This window comes from Pelecanus crispus, chromosome Z (assembly GCF_030463565.1).
Source record: "Pelecanus crispus isolate bPelCri1 chromosome Z, bPelCri1.pri, whole genome shotgun sequence".
Taxonomy (NCBI): Eukaryota; Metazoa; Chordata; class Aves; order Pelecaniformes; family Pelecanidae; genus Pelecanus; species Pelecanus crispus.
Window position 1 is genome coordinate 81,780,036 of NC_134676.1, and position 21,715 is coordinate 81,801,750.

Genomic DNA, 21,715 nt, shown 5'->3' on the forward strand with positions numbered 1-21,715 from the left:
GGCTCTCATGCAGTCTGTTTCTCTGCAGCGAGCAAGTAGCTGTAACCCTTCAGTGCTGCAACTGAGTTTAGCTGAGAGACTTGAGAACTGAAGCGACACGCACAGAATGCACTAATTACTATATATAAAGGAATTTCAGTTCTACATCATTTTTTCTATATCACCACAGAAAGTATTCTGTGGGTTTGTTAGCCTGTCCACAAAGAAAGATTTCCATTGTTATTTTTCAGATATAATTTAAGTGGTGTGGTAAAACAGTTCTGTAAATCAAGTGAATATAATGTACATATGTATATTTCACTTCCTTCTGTAGGTTTCACCTATAGTAGGCTTTGTCTGTGTGTCAGAGGTAGAGACTTGGAAGAAAAATATGTCGTGTGAAATCGTCTGACCACAGTGTTTAATTATATATTGGGCTATTAAAGCCTGTTTCCAGCTGAAATGTTTTCCTTAAGAAGCCAGAACTGAAAGGGTTATGGTTTGTTACTGCAGCAGTTATCAGCAGACAGCCATCTAACCTTTGGTACTTACAGGTATTTTATGGCTCTTGATCATATTATCAAATTCTTCATTAATTTTTTTGTATTTTTCTTCAGTGCGTGGGGTGAGAGCGTAAGAGGAGTCAGGATCGGGGCTTTCACAACCTTTGTTTTCTTTCTTGTTCAATGCCTGCCAGGTTCAGAGAAATATCAAAAAGTAAAAAAAATGAAAGGGAGCTCAGAGTACTTACACATAATCTTTGCCTGCTGATCATTAGATCAATATCTTCATTAATTTTTCTGTACTTGTCCTCAGACTCAGGGCTGTGACCTACTGAATCGTCTGCATCGGGGTCTGGACTGTCACAGCCATTAAGTCCTTTCTTTCTCAACGTCTGAAATACATAATTTGGAAAGTTCAGTCCTTGACAAAGGCTGCAAGAAAGACTCAGCAGTGTTACAGTAACACAAACTGCCCAGCAGTAGAAGGTTTTACATTATGCTTTAGGGAAAGAAAGTGACTAGAGATACACCACACTGATGCTGTAGGTCTCCAATTACGAGTGGCAAGAGAGGACCATACAGACCTCTTCTGAAATTGGAATCAGTCAATAAGGAATGAAGCTGAAGCAAGTGCCTGTGCTAGTATCCCCCTCCCACCATACCCAATAGCATTAAGCGGTTAAGATAATCACCCAGCATGCAATTTATTTTAACGTATTTATGCATTTGAAATGAATGAACATTAAAAGCAAAGGATGCATACTGTTTACAGTGAAATACCCTGGTGTTTCCCTTTCTCTAAGAAAGGTACAGGAGGAAGAAACAAGAAAACCCCTGCAACAAATTTAGGAATTCATGTTCTTCACAGAAAAACTGATTTCTTTTTTTGAATTGGACGTAAGGGATGACATTAGCAATACCCTGCAATTCCTAAGTGTATGGTTTTGATAGGACAAGGGGGAGGACAGAGTTGCTAATGTGGCTGTGAAATACTGATTAAGAGCTTCTAGACATAGTATTTACTTTTTATGGACTCCAGTTACAGTGCTGCAAATGCACAGTGCTGAAGCTTAAAGTACAGGAAAAAGCACTGCTAAAACAGATGCTTAGTGAAAAGTCAAACCAGATGAATTTCAGGTTCAGCAGCTCAAATCAACCCTCACAACTATGATCATCATTACCAAGATATATAACAGAGATGAAAAAGCTTAAAAACAGAATGAAATCAGTAGCTAACAATTCAGGATGGTTGCCTGGTCTCAAATAGTTTTTAACTGATCTACCTAACAAAGAACAGTCATTGGCTTCAGTGAGGTAAAAGAACATGAGAAGCAAGTCTTTGTGGACACCCCAACTACAAGCAATAGTACACAAACTCAGTATTTGTAAGATTTCTCAAATTTAGCTTTAAGAATCTCTCAGTCAAAAACTCTTCAAAGAGTCCACTTGGCTATTACAACTTTATTAGATAGCTTGGAGTTAATTCTGAGTTGAAGCCTGGCTAAGCAATCTCAGTTACAACATATAGATCACATAGCGCTCCTGTGTCAATAAGTAGCTATGCTTGTGCTATGTATTAGTGTGGGATACTCTAACCAGTTTCTTTCTGCCTTCTCAGAATGGCTGCCTGTCATCTGAGCTTTTTGCTCCTTTTGGAAAATTACATTTCCTGATCATTTTCTTTATGGCAATGTCCAGTTTACCACCATTAAAGCTCTCAAGTATTATAATGTCATAGCTTGTTTTTGTACTACTGTATTTATTCATTAAAAACTAGACTTCATCTTCTGTATTTTACCTGCCATTTAAGAACAGAGCCCTCTTATACCTGCAAAAGCTATAAAGCTGTTCTCCTTGTCGAGACACACTCCCTGAATCTCACAGTTTCATCAAGTCAGCAAAGTGATGACGATCTGCCCTTAGAGATCTGAGCTTTCCAAACTCATGTTGTGGACCTCTGAAACAGATTTAGGTAGCTGTGAAAGGCTAGCTCAGTGTAGATCTTTCTTTTCAAACTTTGTATCTATACAGACTTCACATCTAATCCCATGAGCTACTACTGACACACAGACAAAATTATACATCTATTGGAATCAAACCTTAAGAAGCTAAAACAACCTGAATGATTCTCTATGCTTCTCCTCCACTCCCTCTTATCTCTCTCATCTTTTAAATGTTAACTAGCAGAACAGACATAGCCATGTATGATTTCTATTGCTACTAGCTTGAAACAAGCCAATTATAAAGATGGCTTTTGCAATCAGCTGTTGTCTGATAGATTTACTAGATACAATATGATATATTAAAAGTGAAGTTTCTCTTTTACTTCTGAATAACTAATCTCAGCTAACATTCTTCTCTTCATATAAGTACAAAACAGTTGTCCTCTGAATACATAAAATATTCTGTTTTCAAGATCCATTGGATCAAGCTGTCCAGACATGAAACCCAGATCAGCACTCTTGGGACCTTTTCTTGAGCTCATATGAGTCACTGATGGAGTCACAGAATCATAGAATCGTTTAGGTTGGAAAAGACCTTTAAGATCATCAAGTCCAACCATTAACCTAACACTACTAAGTCCACCACTAACCAATTAAGGGTAGAGTAATAATTAATTTCATGTTTCCTGGCTTGGTGGCTGGATTCTTTTTTAATGAGTCCTGCTGATTCACATGGAGTCTCTGAGGAATGATGCTGATGTGAGCTGGACTGGATGGCATCCTCAACTCCAAACTTTGAGATGAGTCCAGCTCCTCTATTTACAAATGGCAATGACCTTTTTTTTCCCCAGAGCTCAACAGAGCTGCAACTGAATGGGCACAGGTGAGGGAAGGGAGCTGCACAATCCTACCAGACAACCCAGACAAAAAGCAATATGAAAAGACAAGGGGGGAATGTTTTGCAGCCTCTTTGAACCTTTTCCTCTCCCATCATTCCCAAATCCTTGTCTGCTGCATTCCCAAGACTGTCTGGGTGAAGGAAGATGCACATTGTCCTCAGCATATTCACAATGTCCTAAAGCTCTGCACCTGTCTACTTAGCACTCATGTGAAACAGTCACTTCTGTGGTTTGCAGAGGTTCAGGAATGAACTGCCATCTTTCAGATGTTCAGAGGAGGAAAGGCAATGTAACCCAATGAATGTCTTGCAGCAGTCTCCAAAAAAGAGACCAGATTCCGTCCCAACATCGTAATGCTTTTGTTTTCATACACATTTATTTTTATTTTCATATCCTTAGAAAGCAGATTGCTGCCACACCAGGTGGAGAAGAAGCAATCTCTATTTTCACCAGAAAAGCCAAAGACCAAATGTAGTAAAATCATGTTGGTATTCTACCGCAAATTAACTTTAGCCCTAAAGAGTAGAGGCAAACCTTTCCCTTGCAAAGCTTATCAGTCCAGTGTGTTTGGCTGATACCTTGGCTGACATGGCTAATCAAGCTCTCTAAGGCAGTGCACTTCTTCCCTGCCACCCCTCCAACTCCCTCCTGCCTCCCCTAAAAAGAGAAAAAAGAGAACATGCTTCCATGAGTTGGGATAAGGTTAGGCAACAAATTTCCACAAGTGTGCTGCAGTCAGAGGCACAGCTCCCAGCTTTGTGAATGCTGGAACTAAGCTTGGTTCCCTGTGAATTGCATTTTGGGGTAAAGTGCAATATCTAGAGAAGCTTTCCTGTGGCTGGGTCTCTTGGGACTTCTCTTGCCCCCTACCCATCCTTCTGCTGATTCTTTGTTGCCTCTGTGTGTAAGGACTCATGCTGCAATGCTGCCTTCAGCTGGGAGTCTTTCTGGGAGTAATTTCTGGTTCTCTTTTTCTACAAAAGAACATATAATATTCATGAAACTTGTTGGAATTTCATTGTCTGTAAGACCCCTCCCTTTGCGCCAGATTTGCTTGGCACTGAATAAAAAATGAAGAAGTTATGAGGGAAAAGACAGAAGAACAGGCTGATAGACTGCACAGGCACATAAACACACACACTCACATACACAGTCTTCTGGAGAGCAGAGCAGGCTGAAAGTGACATACCTATCCTCTACACTAAGGTACTGAGTGGTATTCAGGACAAATATAATGATCCTAAACATCTTAGCGTTATCTCTGGCTTCTCAACATGTAGGCTACAGTTTTGCCTGTTCTATTGCCTTGTTTGTTACTTTACTCTCCTCCAGATCATTACCTACCACATTATACCTCTCATAAAGGTCCTTTATTGTTGTGCTTCAACACAACACAACACAACACAACACAACACAACACAACACAACACAACACAACACAACACAAGTTGGTACAGCACAGCTGAAAGTGGCACTGACCAATATCTAGCTGATCCATCCTTATTCCCAAGCTCTCTGGACCCCATGTCAATTTTTCCTCTTCTCTACTCTGTGTCACCTCCTGAAAGCAGAGGCTGATTCTGGACATCGGAGAAGACTGGAGTCATTAAGAAGACCAACTGGGTTTCAGCAGGCTCGAATCTTTGACCCAGTCTTGTAGTGGCTTAAAAACCATTTTTCTTACCCTGTTAAGCTATCATAGCGTCTTGCAAACCCCTGGAAATTAGCCAGACCTATCGCATCCTCCTGGAGATTAGCTAGTTTCCAAATATTTAATGACTATTCAGGGAATTTTTAAGAGGATAAAATCACACAACTGTATAGTGCATTGCATTCTAGAGAACCCCAAGCCAGATTTCAGTTATTTTTAAAGAAAATAAGCCATTTTTGAACTACGGAAGCTCTACTTCTTCCAAGCAATTAAGCAAGTAATTATATTGGACTCCAATAACCTAAAATCAGCCAAGGCATTTGAAAAACAAAATGGTTAAAGGAAAACAACCTTTGGCTGAAATCTCATATGCCAGCAATTTAGCCTAAATCCTGCTCTATAAATCTTGGAGGAGAAGTGCTGACTTAGTGACATACTGGCTGCTGTAAAATGAAGTATAAACAACTATTTACTTTCATTTCATGCAAAATTTATCATCAGTGCGAAAGCACAAAAGAAAATATGGCACCATCAGCCAGGTCTGATTTTATCAAGGCAATGGAAATCATTGCAATTTGAAGGCTTTTGAGGAGGAAAAGCCTTTCAGTTTTCTAATCCAGTCTCTGTTTCTGCAGTATTATGCTCTTCTTTTAGCATTTCTTTAACAGGAAGAGTGAAGAATATTAGAAATTCAGGGTTTTTTCATCCTATCCTTTAGTTTGCTCAACTAGGTTCATCTGCTGTGGAACTGCTTCCCACAGCACTCCAGGGCTTGAGACGCCACAGATATTTGGGCTTGGAAATGCTTACAGTATACCTGCCAAATTAAAAAGACCAGGTCAGTTGATAAGGTCCCCAAAAGGTTCAGACCAGCCCATTGTGCTGGTTCCATTTTGATATGCTCTGCCACAAAGACCTAACTATTGCAAGGTTAATCACTCTCTTCATTTGTGTAATGAAAAGTGTGATCTCACTGGCTCTTCATCTGTAATCAAAATTTAGAGTATGCAAAAATTCAGAATTACAGGTCTACTTCTACAAATTCCCATATCTGTTATGTTGTCTAGAAGCCACCACAATGATCTCTACCTGATAACCCCACTCGTGACCATGACAATCCACAGAGTTGTAATTTGGTAAATTATATTCTGCTATCAGAAGACAAAACCCACAAGTGCCCTCCATTTTCCACTATCACTTTCTTTCCTGTATCTGGATGGGATAAATCTTCTCGCCACAAATGAAAAATGGTTTGCTCACTGGAGCCACATATCTATGTGGCAAGGCAGACAATAGCCAATTACAAAGGACTGATATGCTACTGTGTTCAACTGCTTTATTTATAGCCACTCCAAAGAACCTGGCCAAAGTTAAGGAGGTCCCCCCCAAAAAGCAGAAAATATTTAAGTCATGGACCTGATTCATTTAAGCATCAGTTTGCGCTCTGTGCAACAGAAACATTAAAGTTAGAAAGTGTTGAGTGAAGACAACCTTCACTCTCTTTTGCACAGTTATATAATGATGAAATTTTATGATGAAATTGCATGATACAATGTATGGTGCAATCAAGTAATGAAAGGTTCTAGTGAAATGAAAAACACAAAGAGGAAGAGATAGGTTGCTATGGGAACCGTCCATCTGAATTCCCTGACTTCTGTGTAACTAAAATCTCAAATTTTATGTTCCATTAATGCAGAGTTCTTAGATTTTTACATTTAATAATGAACATAAACTAGTATGCTAGTACTAATGTACCTTAATTGCATGTTTAGGAGAATCAGATAAAACATTATTATACTTACTGTTATCTAACAAGCTGCAGACAAAAAAAAATGTATACCAGTAACACAGAAAAATGGAACATTTCTTACCTCTTTTGTGTAAATCATAAAAAGCTTTTGTGGTTTATACTCTTTTTGAAATAAGCTACAGGGCTTATATAATAGCTGAACTTCTATAACCACATGTTAACCTTTTTGTTACTATTTTATTTTCACCGAAGTTTCAAAGAAAAAAAAATTTCCATTGTCTGGTCCTGTACGTGTGTCTTCCTCAAATGAATACACGTAAGTGTGCTTTTCACAACGATACACCAAACCCTCTGCTTGGTTTTGCCTCTCATTTTTGCATGCCAAGTGATTATTTTCTCCTCCTTCAAGTACCTTCTCTAATCACACCTCTTGTGAAACCAAACACTGCTGACATCCTTTGCCAGTAACATCTGCTTCTCTTTGCTTACGAATGATCGACCAGCCTGCTATGAATGTTTATACATGTACGCTGCAACCTCACCAGGACACGTAGTTTCTACATGCTTATGGAGTTCAGTCTATTCCACTCACGCTGTTGACATGTGCAAGGCATATCTACAATATTTTGTAATACCTGTATAAAACCAAATTAATCTGTGTTTTTTTGAAAGGGCACTGGGAGAGTGGGGTTTGATCTTCTTTGCTCCCCGTAGCTGTGCTACGTAACCTGCGCGTGGGTGAACTTTGCAGGGTGACACACAACGCTCTGGAGGTGCAGTCTGTTCGCTCTGACCTTGCAGTCTGTAGCAGACTGGTCAGCCTCACCACATCTCCTGCTGCCTCTCTGCAGTGCGCCTCCTGCATCCATATGAGAGACCACACCTTGCCATTTGACTGCTGTGCCTGGGTTACCCCTCTGGAGAGATGGTGAGACTGGAGATGGGGAGATGGCAGAGGTTTGCTCTCAAAAAGAAACCAAGCACAATCCCTTTCTTTACCATTCAACCTTACCCACTTGCCAGTGCTTTTCTATTTAGTATTGACTTAAATTACACAGGGCAACTTTGGCTTTATAAGTATAAATAGAAGAAGGGTATGTCAGATTCAGAGATCTCATAGCAGCTAATCTAAACTATCTATCTTTCTGGATTTTCTCGGAAAGAAACAAAAGCAAATCACATGAAGACTCCAGCATTAAAGCTTTGTATCAAAATTTCTGTTAATGCATGCAACTAAGCTTACACCCTCCTATGTTCACAATTATTTCATGGGACACGCAAAAGACTTCTGTCCATCACTGCACTTGTAAACTGTTCTTTTAAAAAGAATTTAGATCTGAGTAATTCCCAATGTTCTAAGTAAGGATATTTCCTCATCCTTCAGGCTTTTCCCATCCGTCATCGCGGCTCCAAAGGTCTGAAAACCCCACAAATCCCCCTGGGCAGCTGACGTAGGATTCCTACGCCAACCTTCAATGGAGGGGATCGCATTTCTCTGGCCTTGACAGAGGAGATGGGCGGCAGCACCCGCCAAGCCCAGCCGTCCAGGAATCCACAGGGGGAGCAGAGCATCAAGTGACCGGCGGCGCTGACCGGTGCGATGTGGCTGCATCCCGGGGGGAGTGGGTCCCTGGCCCGGCCGAAGCAATGCCATGCATCCCTGCCATCTGCACCTGTCAGCGCCAGCACCTGCTGCCCCATGGCCATAGATGGCTGTCCCTGGGGCCGCAGCGCTGATTGGGGACGCTCTGCTCCCAGCCCTGCCGGATGACCGGTTTGGGTTTGGGTTTTTTTGGTTTTTCTTCACCCATGCTGCTGTCACACTTCTCAGCTCTCATGTGGTCACAGCCTACAGGAACAGAGCATTTGCGCTTTACAGATATATGTACATAAATACATATGTATATATATCTATACATATATTTATATATACACATAGACACCCTCTACTAGATCACTTCTCAGCACTTTTTTGTTCAAATCTAAGAGATCTTTTAGAAGACTTCATGCATAAGCATGACCAGCCTCTGTTTGCTACGATGCAGTATAATACCAGCTTAATATTGCTGGTGCATTGGATTAGCAGAAATAAAAAAAGGGATGTGCTTTTCCAGACAAGATTGGCATTTCCTAAATAACGAATTCACATGCAAGATTAGTTGGAGGTGTTTTAAGATTAGTGACATAAATGCAATGTTGACCTAGTTGTGAATACAGCTTCCAATAAAGTCACCTCTACAGATATGTGAGATTTAAAAAGAAAATCAGCACTGGACAAACAAAATTCTTTTTAAACTTTAGTCAAAATTTACTCTACTGTCAAATGCATCCTTTACACCCAAAGACTGTGTTAAAATGAAACTTCTGTGCAGCTGTTTGTTAAACCTGTACTTTGAAAAGACAGTCAAATTCTGCTCTGTTGTGTTAAAAGAAAATGACAACTTTCCAGAGACTGGCTGTCAGTGCTTCATGCACAAAATTAGCAGATTATTTACCTAGGTCAGAGGTATTTTCAGGATATTTGTGTTTTAGGGATGGAATAGTTATGACTGCTCTTTGAGCACCTCAATGATTATAAACCCTTACTGAGGGTTCAAAGGCCAGTCACAGGCACTGTTTTTGAGTAATGGAAATACAGAAGATGCAGGTAAGGGCATAAAACTTCATCTTGCTCTCCTGTTCTTCCCACCACTTTATGCATGCTGCGCTGCTCATAAACATGTGCCTTCTCCTGCAGAACGAAGGCTAGCACCACAGCCTATTGGCAAATACCTCTTTATCCATCCTGTATCTTGGAATGTGGATTTACACAAAATAGACTCCCACTATTTCTCAAGGATCAGTGTTTGTGGAACAACTCCATGAAGACAAAACTTCTGTATTCTAGCTACTTCTACTAGTTCACTGGCAGGAGCACCACCAGTCTGCAAGCAGACCTGATCTGCCAAGGGGTGCAGAGATGGCCTAAAGCCAGAACATGCATCTCTGACACCCCTTGCCCCTTGGCCACAGCATAATATCAGTCCATTATATCCTTTACTGATTTTTCAAAACCACTAAAGTGTATGAAGTATTTAAATGGACAGATTTTCTCTAAGCTTCATTGAGCATATTTAAAATAGAAGAAGATATTGGTGAGACATAGTATATTTGATTTGTACTAGGTTTTGCTGCCAGACACAGAAAGTATATGAATGGAAAGATAAACTTTACAGTAGTTCAGCAGATTCATCTCAGCTTCTTTAGGGAATATGAGGCCGCTTAAAAATAAACACTGTAATCACCAACAGGTTGTTATTTCCCTCCTTCTTTTTATGTTCATCTATCTATAATCCTTCTCCATTGACTCCAGCCCTTCCAGATGGAGCACTGCCCTCAACATTTTCATTTGTGTCTAATTTAGTCAGACATATACACAAATACAAGGCTGAAGTCAGATCTCATTTACACTAGTGTAAATCTGTAGCTGGATTTGGAACAGCTGTAAAGACACCAGTTGAGTTATTCTAGATGTACAGTGGTGTTACCAAGTCTGTTACATCAGTGTTACTATCTCTTGAAACATACAGTATTTGAAAAATGCAGGGCTTAATATAAATGACTACAGAAACAATTAACTATTTCAAAGGCAGCTGGTGTTTTTCCATGATATAAATGGGAACCTTTAATAGTAAATGCCATATTCAAAATACTTGAGAAATGTGACATACAGAGTAACATATACATTTTACAGAATCTTTTGTCACAAAAACTTATTACAGAAAGAATGGCAGCTGATAGGAATTATATTTTGCATATATTTTGAGCATTATCTATGTTCTAAAAGATCCCAAAGAAATTCTGAAATTATATGTTTAAGGACTGCTTCACAAATCATTAAAATGCAGCCATTCTGGGGTGAATATATTGTCAACTTGTGTAGCTACGCTAGTTAACAGAGTTTTCAGGAGCAGAAATGACATGTACCTCAGACAAATAAAATTGTAACATATGATTTAAGTTACTTGGGATGGAATTTTTCCTAGACCATGGGGCAAACACCTTCACCCTTAACCATGGGGCCAGGGAATCTCTGATGACCGCAACATTTTGCTTTTCCATTTTATCTGGAACAGAGCACCTCCAGCAGCACTGAACTGGTGCAATACTGACTCAGCAGTGAAAATGCCACCCACTGAGACATGAACACCACTTCCTTCAGCACCTGGGTTTTCTTTGGAGGTCTCCCATAAAAATCTTAAATGTATCAATGTTCTGAACGGTTTGGTTTTTTTTTTTTTTTTCCCAGAATTTGAACATTTATTTTACAGCAGATCAAATTGCAGGGTATTACAAAAAACGGTACCAATACGACAATGAGCAAATGTTGCTGAATAGCAGTTCCTTTTAAAGGAAAAAGAACATTCCCTTTTATTTTTATAGTACCATAATTGTTTTATCCATTGGTAAAAATGCCCAAATCAATATATTTTTAAAAAATGGGAAATTATAACAGAGGTTAGATCTCTGAAACTGTAGCCTCCTGTTTCATTGCAAGATGGAGGCCTTAAATAGCACAAAGCAATAATCATCAACTCACTGTTCTGCTGATAGAGTCAAGTTTTCACCAAGGAGAAAGAGAAGGAAGTCTCTCCACTAAGTTTAGAGTGAGCAAGCACTATTTGAGAAGAAAAATTGGCCCATGATTTTAACTATGAAAACAGATGACTCAAACGATGCAGACTTTCATGCTTGATTTAAGATGCCTTTGTTTTTTTCTGTTAGACCAACAATTTATATAAATTGTGTTATTTACCGGAAACATTTGTGCAAATTGTATCTATCTTTAAGCAGCTGTTAAAATCTCTAGACTATGATATGCATTTGTCTGCTTACCAAAGTGTCATCTGCTACAAACAAAGAACTGGGTTTTGTTTTCCCATGGAAAATCCTACAGGAGTGGTAAGATTCAGACAGAAACTTTGCAAGTTGAAACTTGCAGATAACTCAACACTAGCCGAAAAGGAGTGAGAGAGTACAGTCAGAAGTTGTATGGAGGAGCTGGATGAAACTCCAGAACTGCACAATTATCCTAGAAAGCTGGCCGTTGAAGCAACTCTCTTTTCCTGAAGCATAACTTCTTCAAAAGTCATACTGCTCCTATCACTCTGCTCTTCCCTTGAGAGGAGTAAGCACTTTGCTCAAAAGGAAAGAATCAGACATGACAGAATTAGCAAAAAGTGGTTAGATTTTGAAAAGATTTTGGAGAATTTAGGAAGCTTTCCAGGCAAGGGAATTCTAAATTTCCATTACTGCAAATTGTGCCACTATGGAGGCAACAGATTAGCCCCTTTACATAAGATTATTCAAGGGTTAAGCTGCTACCGTATACCCCAAGAAGCTGCAGTTTAGCTCCCACTTCTGCTACTAACTTCCTGCATGGGCTTTGTTAATTCACTTTTCTATAGTTCTCCCTTTATAAAAGTTGAATGATAGAAGTTACCAGTGTAATGGGGTTCTATAAGAAGGAAAACCCACAGCAAACTGTAATGTATTCAGCAAGGAGTCCAGATTTAATATAGACAGACAGACCTCACATACACCTGCAAAAAACTGGCTTGCATGCTGCCCCTTGTACCTAAGTTAACAACATAATGGTCAGTTTCAGTGCTTTGTTTGGGAAGGAAGAAAACTTGAGAAACAGTGCAGCTTTTTATCACTGCTTGAGAAAGCAGAAGTGGCAGAGGCTTCTGACTCAAGATTTAGTCAGAAAAGTTTGACCAGAACTGAGGACAGAGTTTACAAAGATACTAGAAAATTCATGACTGACAAGGTAAAATAGAAAAGAAGAGGGGGGAAAAAAAAATCTTAATTCAGAAACTATGTGTCTTTCTGTGAAAATTTCAGTTTCCTCCAGAAGCAGCTAAAACATACTTTAAATGTTAGGGGTTTTCACTGTAAAACTGGATTTCTTTTTTTGGACAAAATTACAGTTTTGTAAAGAAGAATTGGTATATTGGCCTGCCAAAGCCCTACTGTCTGAAATCTTCAAACCTTTAATCATATGGTATTCCCACACAGAGAATTCTGTGGGCTACAAAAGATGTTTCTGCTTGGGTCCCCTAATTCTGCAGAAGAGCTGGACAAATGGAGCAAGATTTAAGCCTATTTCATTCCTTCCACAACTTGGTAGATGTGGGACTGAAGGACACAGTGAACATATGCATGACCGGTACTGTCTCACTTGGTGAACACTTAGCTGTGGGCTCTGATCAGCTTTGGTGGCTCTCACCACTGCAGCATAAGTCACCATGCAGAGCTGCCTGCTCTGCCCTGTCATCTGAGATTACTCACCCCATACCAGAGCTGTGGAGGTGGAGCGGCCATGCATTCCCTTCCTCTGACTCTGCTGCGAAGGTGGTAACCTCCAGCGGAGGAAAGGCAATAAATAGCTTGGGGGTACTCACATCTCCAGATGCCACAGCTGCTTCCTCAGACAGCCTCAGTCAGAGTCTCACACAGCCATGTAACATATAAGACAGGGAACTTTTCTAACTGGGAATTCCAAACCCAGAACAGCCTGAAGGACTGTATTTGTTTTAAAGAACTGATGTCCTTCATGATTTATCACTTCACAGTGTTTTGCAACATGGACACAAGTAGTGTTTTGGGGACTGTGTTCCTGAGAAAAAGGTAAATCTTCTGGCTATCCAAGAAAATGTTCAGAAGTCAGTGACAGTCTGACTTTTTTTCTAACACGCTCAGCTTACATACAAGGAATAACCATACTGGATCCCTATCTAAAGAGGAACTGAAATCCACAGGTGCACAAGCACTATTCCCAGTTCCAAAATCTAGCTGTGCCAGAGCTACTTGGACCAACTACAGACTTTGTAGACAACTACATTATGCTGAGAGATGGAACAGTAGTATTTGCTATCGACATTATTGTGGCAAGAAAACCGAGCTCATTTACTTAATTCCACTATCTCGGTTATCTTCTAAGCCGTTTGCAGCCATCAGTCTGCTGCCACAGTAGCAAGAGCTCTTTCCTAAGCTTTGCAGAGCATTTACAATGCAGTAAGACAACCTAGAGGAAAAGTAAAGAGTATTACGTGGAATGATAAAGGAATAATTCAGGTTCTCTAACATTTATGTTTGAATACGAAAAGTCAATTTTAAAATCAATCAGAAGCTGACTGTGCCAAAAAAATCAGAGGCGGTGGTAAGACTGAAAATGAGATTACCTCAAAATATATACGGCTTTGTCTCTTACTACTGATATATTAAAATCAAAGATCTGGCAAAGAGATCCTGACTGATTTCAATGGGCCCAGGCTCTCACACAGCACTTAACAGTAGCAAAAGGAACCAGCACTGTCCTAAATGACCAAAATTTCAGTGAAAATCAGTAATGCTACAAGATCCTTTCCATGAAGAGGCCAATAGGCATATAAGCAATGAGCATGTAAGAATTTCTCCAGTTCAGCAGTGCACAATTTTGTTCCTAGTGTCTGCAGAGAGTTTCACAGTCCTGAGGTTTGCCTGGAGTTTCTCAACAACATGAAACTTTCAAATAAACTGCAGCAAAGCTTACTTAGGTTGATTCCAAAGTTTGGCAGGATTCCTGTTTCTGCCTGGGGTATGCTAGATAAAATAGTGGTAGCAGGAATGGATGAGTACTTCTTTTATTCCTGCCATGGCCAATTGGTCCTGGAGATCAGTAGGAAGCAGACTTAACTGCAGAATGTTTAGTCAGCTCTTTTGCTCCATCACTCTCTGTGAAGGAGGAGGTGGAATTAAGAACATTTCTCCCATTAAAAAGACTGTACAGAAGGAGTAGGAGGATTTCTCAGACTCCTTAATGGGAAGGGAATGACAAATTTAGTCTGTGGGAGAGACAAGATTGGTTTCTATAAACCTTGGGGATCCAGTGTTTCACCTCAAGTCCAAGCCCAGAAGCATCCTACTTCTGTTCAGGCTACAGTTGTCAATCCCTCATGGGCATCACTATCAGGTGAGTTTAGTTGTACTAAACAAACTCCTCAATATTGATGCAGGTCAAGTCAGAACTGTTAAATATTGTTATCTGCAGGGGGTCCTAACAGTTCAAAGGTTCTGATAATGAAGCTAATTAGGCAGAACCCCCTATACCTGCCAGAGTTTGAAAGCTATAAATGAAGAAATCTCCAGGACAGAGAAGCGAGAGCACACCTTTTCAAGCATCCTTTGGAATAGAAGCATTTTTTAAAGTGACAGGGTAGGAAAATGGTCAACGAGGCATGCTCTCTCTTAGCCACATTGCTTTGAACTTACACTGAAACCATAAAGAGCAGTCCACACCCTGCTGCAATCCCCTTGCCGCAAGCAAGGGCCTTGTGATAGAAAAGGGCTATGGAATAGGTCCAATAAAGGATTTAGGGACATAGAAAGCTCGGTTTGGCAATACTTACTATGTAGGCACCTGGTCTCCAGAGTGGAATTCACACTGTGTTAGGATCTGAGGCTTTCTATGCAGGGCACTAGAAGAGTTTGGTGCTACAGAACAGGATCCAAACCTAGCAGCATGTGATGAAGTTGTGAGTGACCCAGACCAAGCAAATGGGGTTTCAAAAATCTTATCCCTCATCACAAGTTAGACTGCTTACCCAGGGCTGCAGAGACACCTTCATCCACAAAGCCCTACTGGGCATTCAGGCATTGACTTAGGCATACTGTCCCCTCTACAGCTAATCTTTTGAAGAGTTGAGGAAGAGTCACTCTTCTCTTTTAAGAAAAGGCTGCTGTTGCAGATTTTCTGTGCAATAACTAGTGGTTAGAAACCTGCTACAAAACTGGAAAGACAAGTTCTGTTTCTTCTTTGATCTGTATGGGCTCAAATCTATTGCATCCTATATCCCTATAAGGGATAGGATTTACCCAGCTTCCCATGGTCTACACAGTTCTAGATAGGTTAAACCTCTGCACCTCCCCATAATATTTTGCTTTTGTGCATTAACAAATGCAACATTTGTTGGGTCAGAGAAACAGAGCTCAATAGGGGACAGAGCTCTGTGGCTTGCTACATCATTTTTGTTTGCAGGCAGAGGCTGTTGAAATCTGATTTCTGCTCCAGAGTTGGTGTTTGCATTTTATGTTAAATAGACTCTCAATGAAATGCAGAAACATTCCTTTAAGAAAGGAATTAAACTGATGTCTCTGTCCCTTTGAAAGCACCAGCAATATTTTCTGATTCTGTTTTGTTGAAAAGCTTGATCCTATACTTGTGCATTGCATTAGGAATTGCTTGCCAGGATATTTTGTTGATGGAAGACAGAGTTCCTAGATCTTTTGGGGCTTAAATGGGGAAAAGACTCTCCATTTTGGCCCAGATTGGGTTAATACTTAGTAAGCACAGTACAGGCCCCTACGAATCTTCAAGATCAAGTAATAAGATCTCTCATAAAGTTCATGTGCCTCCAAGATTAGGCTTTGGGATAAATGACCTTAGTTGCCATATTTTAAAGTTTATGTTTAGTCAGTTCTGTGAAACACTTTCAGATATAGGATGGAAAGTACTGAGTATAATTATGAATTTTTATTCATGAGTTAAACAATATATGTGGGTTGTACAAAAATTTACATCTGAGAAAGCAAGCTTCTTTTCACATAGGTTACAAAAATATAGATTAAATGCTAAGGCACATACTGGTAACTGCTGGAGACAAAAGTGTAAAGCTTCCATTTTACTGACATATGTTTGAACATGCTAGAAGTATGTAATAACCAAGCCTTGGATTAGAACAATGAAAGGAAAAATTATGTTTTTATGTTTTTCATGTTATAGCCATGATTCTATTGTAGAAAGCTAAATATACTTTAAACACCATACACTCCATTAGGAACTGCTTCTTTGTCCAGATTTTGATCTCTTTTGAATCAATCTATAGCAGCTGTGTGTTGTTTAAAGTACTCTTATTGACTCTTCTATAATTTGCTTTCTTTGAACAGCCTGTGTGCTGTAACATTTGATCAAAGAAATAAACGTATACTTTAACAACCCAAAGTAAAGTGCAAGCACATTTTTATAACTTTGCACTATAAAATGTAATTATAGTTGCCTATAGATCACACAGGATGATATAAATAAATGGGTTTGAGATTTTTTTTAATGCAAGCCTATCCAATATATCACGGATTTTTCCCTTTAACACCACTTTCTATCATGCAAAAGCCTTAATGAACTGTTTAGAACACAGATGATGCAACTTCTTTTAAGTTTTTACTCTTCCATTAACTGGTAACCATACCTAAAAACACTCATAGTAAAATTAAGTAAGGAAAACACAACAACCTAAAGTTGTAGATTTATAAATTACCATATAAAGAAAATGTTGATTTAAACTCTGTTTTAAAGGGTCTTTTTTAATTCAAAGAACAATGGCTATTTATGATTTAACTACATTCAGCAGTTCTGGACTATGGACATTAATTCACAGCTAACCACTAGACTTGTGATTATTAAAAATATACAATAAAGCATACGTGTTTGAGGTTTTATAGCCCTGCAAATTTGGTAACTTACATTAATTTCAATCATCTTTTATATAAACAAACACAGAGGCCTGCCTGGATTCAGGGCAAATGGAGTATAATCAATACAAACTACATAATACATAAAGGATGGATGCAAATTTTATAGCACACAAATAAATAATTAATTTATACCTTCTTACTGTAACAAGGAAGAAAAGTCAGCATATTTTGAAGTTTAGCAGAACTTTTGCCAGGACTACGAAAACTGTGGAAAGACATCTCAAGAACAGATAGTGTTATCTGTGTGCAGTCCGGGGAAGGAGAGGTATGGAGTTATTTTGCTTCATGCAAAACAGAAGGGTAAGGTGCTCTGGCCTGAGTGGAGCATTTAAAATGCCAGCTCTGTGGCAGGTGAAGTGAAGTAGGCAAAAAGCCAGGATTAGAATGACTTTTTATATCCCCATCCTCTCTGGTGATGAAGCTACTCTTGCACAGTGCCTTTGTTACTCAGGGAAGGGGGTTCACTTATTGCCACTCTCTGTGGCATGGAAGCGAGGTGGATGTTTTTACTTCTCAGTATAGATACACAAATGCTACTCATGGTATGAACTACTTAGGTCCCAATTCTGGCACCCTTAGTGACATTGGAACTGCTTCAGAAATGAAGCCATGATTCTGCAGATATTTGCAGAAGCATTCAACTTTCTTCCTGTGAATAGTTTTACTGTCTGAAACACGACTTCTATGAATCTTTGTAGAAATAAGACCTATTCTAGTATTGCTTACTATAAAAGGTGACAGAATCTGTAGAAATTGGTGTCTGTGCTAGGAACTGTAACCAGAGAGTTTTGAACTTAGTCAGAAGGCTCCCATTGACCACTCTAGGCTTTCAGTCAGAGGTCTAATTGAACCTGAATGGTAGACTTAACATATCAGTTTTTTGGCTTTTGATGGCGTAGGGCTCTCTTTACCTAATACAACTATGAGCAGTGGCTAAGGGTCCACATTTGGAAACATACACTAAAAAAACCCTTTGCTCATGTGTAAGCATATGAAGAACTGTGCATCGCTTGCTGATTTTGCTAGAAACTCGGTGCTGCATAATCTTCAACATTGGTTTGACGAAGAACAGTTGACAGCCTATGGGAGCCCAGTAAAACAAAAAGTCTTGGGGGAAAATAAGGCAAGGGCAGTAGTTTGCATTAAAGATAGTTGTGAGGTAACAGAAGATGTGGTATTTCTACACTTATGATTATTACTACTGTGTAAGAATCCAGGTAAATAACCACATTTTGTATTTACCTTACAAAGCAGGGATGTCTCAATGATGAAAATGAAAAATGGGTTTGCTCACAGAAGCCTTTGTGTCTGAAACATAGCTATAAGTAGCTCACTATCTAGGTTGAAAATGGTAATGCAGGGTAGTGTGTCCTATTTTTCCATGCTTGCAGTGAAGATACAATACGGGAATTCAGCCTTGGTAATTACTAATACACCACACAGACACAATTACACCCTGTGTACTGCATAAAGGAATCACTTGTGGTCTGCCTCCATTACAAAGAGCAGTAGGGGGCCAGCATGCAAGAAGACAAAATGCTTTACAAGGAGGAAGGAGACCAGAAGAGTCGATGTACCCAAATACAAGGACCTTGATTCTTTTTGGAGTGATTTAAGTCCCTTTCCATCAATTATCGTCCTTTGTCTCCAGAGTCTTATCACAAGCAGCATTACAGGAACTGAACAAAACAATACTGAGGCTCAAATAACCCTGTGAACTGTGCTGACATTTCCACACCCTGTTGCTGTGTTTGACTAGGTTACTCAGATTTTAAAAAAAAAAAAAAAAAAAAAAAAACAACAAAAAACAAAACCCAAAAACCTCCATACAGAACAACAACAAACATTCCTATTTTAAATAACATGCTCAACCCTTCCTGGTGTCTTTTCTGCTGTCTAGTATTACTGATACCTCACACTCCAATACCACAATGGTGATGTGATATAAAAACCACTGCAGCACAGACCAAGATTGACCTTCTCTAATATGACAGCTTTTCAATTGAAAAGTTCCTGCTTTGCAGGGTTCTCAACAAGTTTATTTTTAAGTTAATTAGATCCTGCCCCTTGCCATTCCTATCTCCTCTACCCTCTTGGTGAAATTTGAGTTTCAGATAAATGAAGAATTACAAATAAAAAACTTCACTTACATATATGCAGAAGTGCTCTGCAGCTAAAGTTAGATTTCTCAGTGAAACAAATCAGCTGTCTACTCATTCACTTCTACTGCTCAGAATCAGAGTAATAAATTTTTCTTTCTTATTGATATGTGAAGTTTTGAGGGCACAATTTTAAGTACGAAATCAATGAAAAGTATCTATTTTTTTCGTTCATTCACACTAGATATGTGACATTTCATGGTAATTCTTGACAGAACATTGCAGTCACTGCTTATCTGAAAATAAATTAAAAAACATGTAGAAAGTCAAAAAAAAGGACCTTAGGAAAGTCAGCTATTTTTGACAGTAAGTTAGCTTCTGTGAAACAAAGCCTTGTCTTTCAGAAAATGTTTACGATCTATGAGAAAAAAACCCCATATCCTTGGGCTAAAATGTTTATTGGCACCTAGGAGTCTGAAGAGAGCAAGTCAGGCCTGTGGTTTTTTGAGGGCACTTTATCATCGCCTGCATTCTCAAAGGGATCTGTGAATGAATAGAGCTGGATTACTCAGCCTTCTATTCCACGCCTATTCCTCTCCATTTTCCTTGGCTACACTGAGAGCCAAGCTATTTTTAGTTAGGCAGTTTTCTATTTTTAGACAAATATCAGTTAAGAGACATTTGTTAGGAAAAAATTAAAAAAAGAAAAACACAAAAGGGGGAGGGGATGAGGCTTCCCATCTCATATTGTGAAGCAAGCCCTTCAACCTGTAACTCCAGGCGTTTCAGCTGCTTCCAATCTTGGAAAAATAAAGAAAATTCATTCAGAGTTCAGGGATTTAAAAATAAACCTACCCTCTGGCAAACAGACCAAAATACAACAAGCTGTTACTATGTGAAACAGTGACTACAAAAACAAAGAACATTCTCCAATGACTAGATTGGGATAAAACTTTGGAGCTATTAAGTTATAAGAATGTTACACAGACATGTAAGATTTTTCCAGCTTCTCAGCCAGATATATCATGTTTTGGAGAAAGAAACAGTGATCTGTGAAATAGACCATGCTCTAAGAAATACAGATTTACGTGCTCAGTTTGACAAAGAAAGGAACTATGAACAGAGTTTGAAACACATTTATACGCTGCACGTATTTTTCACCTTTGTCATCATAGCATTTTTATGACAATCCATCCAAAACATTTCCTAAGTTATTAAAATATTTTAAAAATTATTACTAAGAACAAAAGAATAAAAGAAAAATAACGTGGGGACATGACCAATAACAAGAACTGATCCTCGATACGTAAAAATCAGGAGGTCCGGAGCTCCCTCAAAATGTACTCAAAAGTAGTTTTTGCTCTACCATGTGGTTCAGAGTAACTAACTTTGCATCATTTTAGTTTTCTGTGTCCCTACTCTCTTCTTCCAAGTATGGAAAAACAAGCTATCAAGTGAACTACTTCACTTTCATTTGAGATACATTAGGATTGCAAACTATGTTTCATGTCAACGAAATCTGTTGCAAATAAACCATGTGGAACATTTTTTTTTTTGAGAGAAAGCAAAGCAAAACAACTCATTATGCAACTTTCCCTTAGCTGCATTTTTCACATGCTGGATTAATTTGAAACATATTGAAAAAAAAAATAGTGTCAACAATTGACCCTCTACCTCTCTTCTTCTAGGCTGCAAAAGCATCAAAAGTCTATCACTTATTAGATGCACAGCAACAGGATGCTGCAGGGTTATCAAGGAGAGCTTAAACAATAGCCTGTGGGTAGAAAGATAGAGTCAAAAATCTCATGTGGGTAAGTGGGAGGAAGGGAATAAATTGCTATCTATTGGATGTAGTAGAAGGACTACTTTGGACATTCCCACTGACTGGAACAGCAGTCCCATTGAGAGACTACTTTGGACAGAACAGAATTGCCTTCCACAGTTTTCCAGCTCTGAAGTTTATCTTGTGGTCTTGTAATAGCTACATTTACATAAAGCCCAAATTGATGGAATACTAAGATTAAGTAAGAATTATCAGCTTTTGTTTAAAAAAAGATGTATTTCTAAATTAATTGCTTGAAAAAATGAAATTAAGATCGATAAAGTGGAGAGTTTTTTAGTATTTTTGAAAATGCAATGTTTTCCCATGCAAGATCTGTTTGTACTAATCATGGTTATGAAAAACACAGAAAAAACTCACATGAGGATATTAGGTTACAAACACATTGTCCAAAGGCTCAAAACTCAGAAGGCAAACAAAGAAAGACCAAAGGAATATTACAAAAATGCTGAAGATCTTGAAGCCAGTCCCATGATTTTGTCATACATGAGGTTAGC

At 39.0% G+C, this 21,715-nt stretch overlaps 1 protein-coding gene across 3 annotated transcripts in view; it reads right to left on the reverse strand.

The window, feature by feature from the left end:
- Positions 1-21,715, reverse strand: part of MEF2C (myocyte enhancer factor 2C) — a 123,033-nt gene that overhangs the window by 34,094 nt on the left and 67,224 nt on the right. For 2 of the 3 annotated variants that reach the window (XM_075727214.1, XM_075727213.1), the window contains exon 4: positions 731-874. In XM_075727214.1, the coding sequence (XP_075583329.1) occupies positions 731-874 (144 nt within the window). Of the gene's footprint in view, positions 1-531; positions 670-730; positions 875-21,715 lie in introns of all 3 variants that reach the window. The other variant, XM_075727212.1, reaches the window with a different exon arrangement.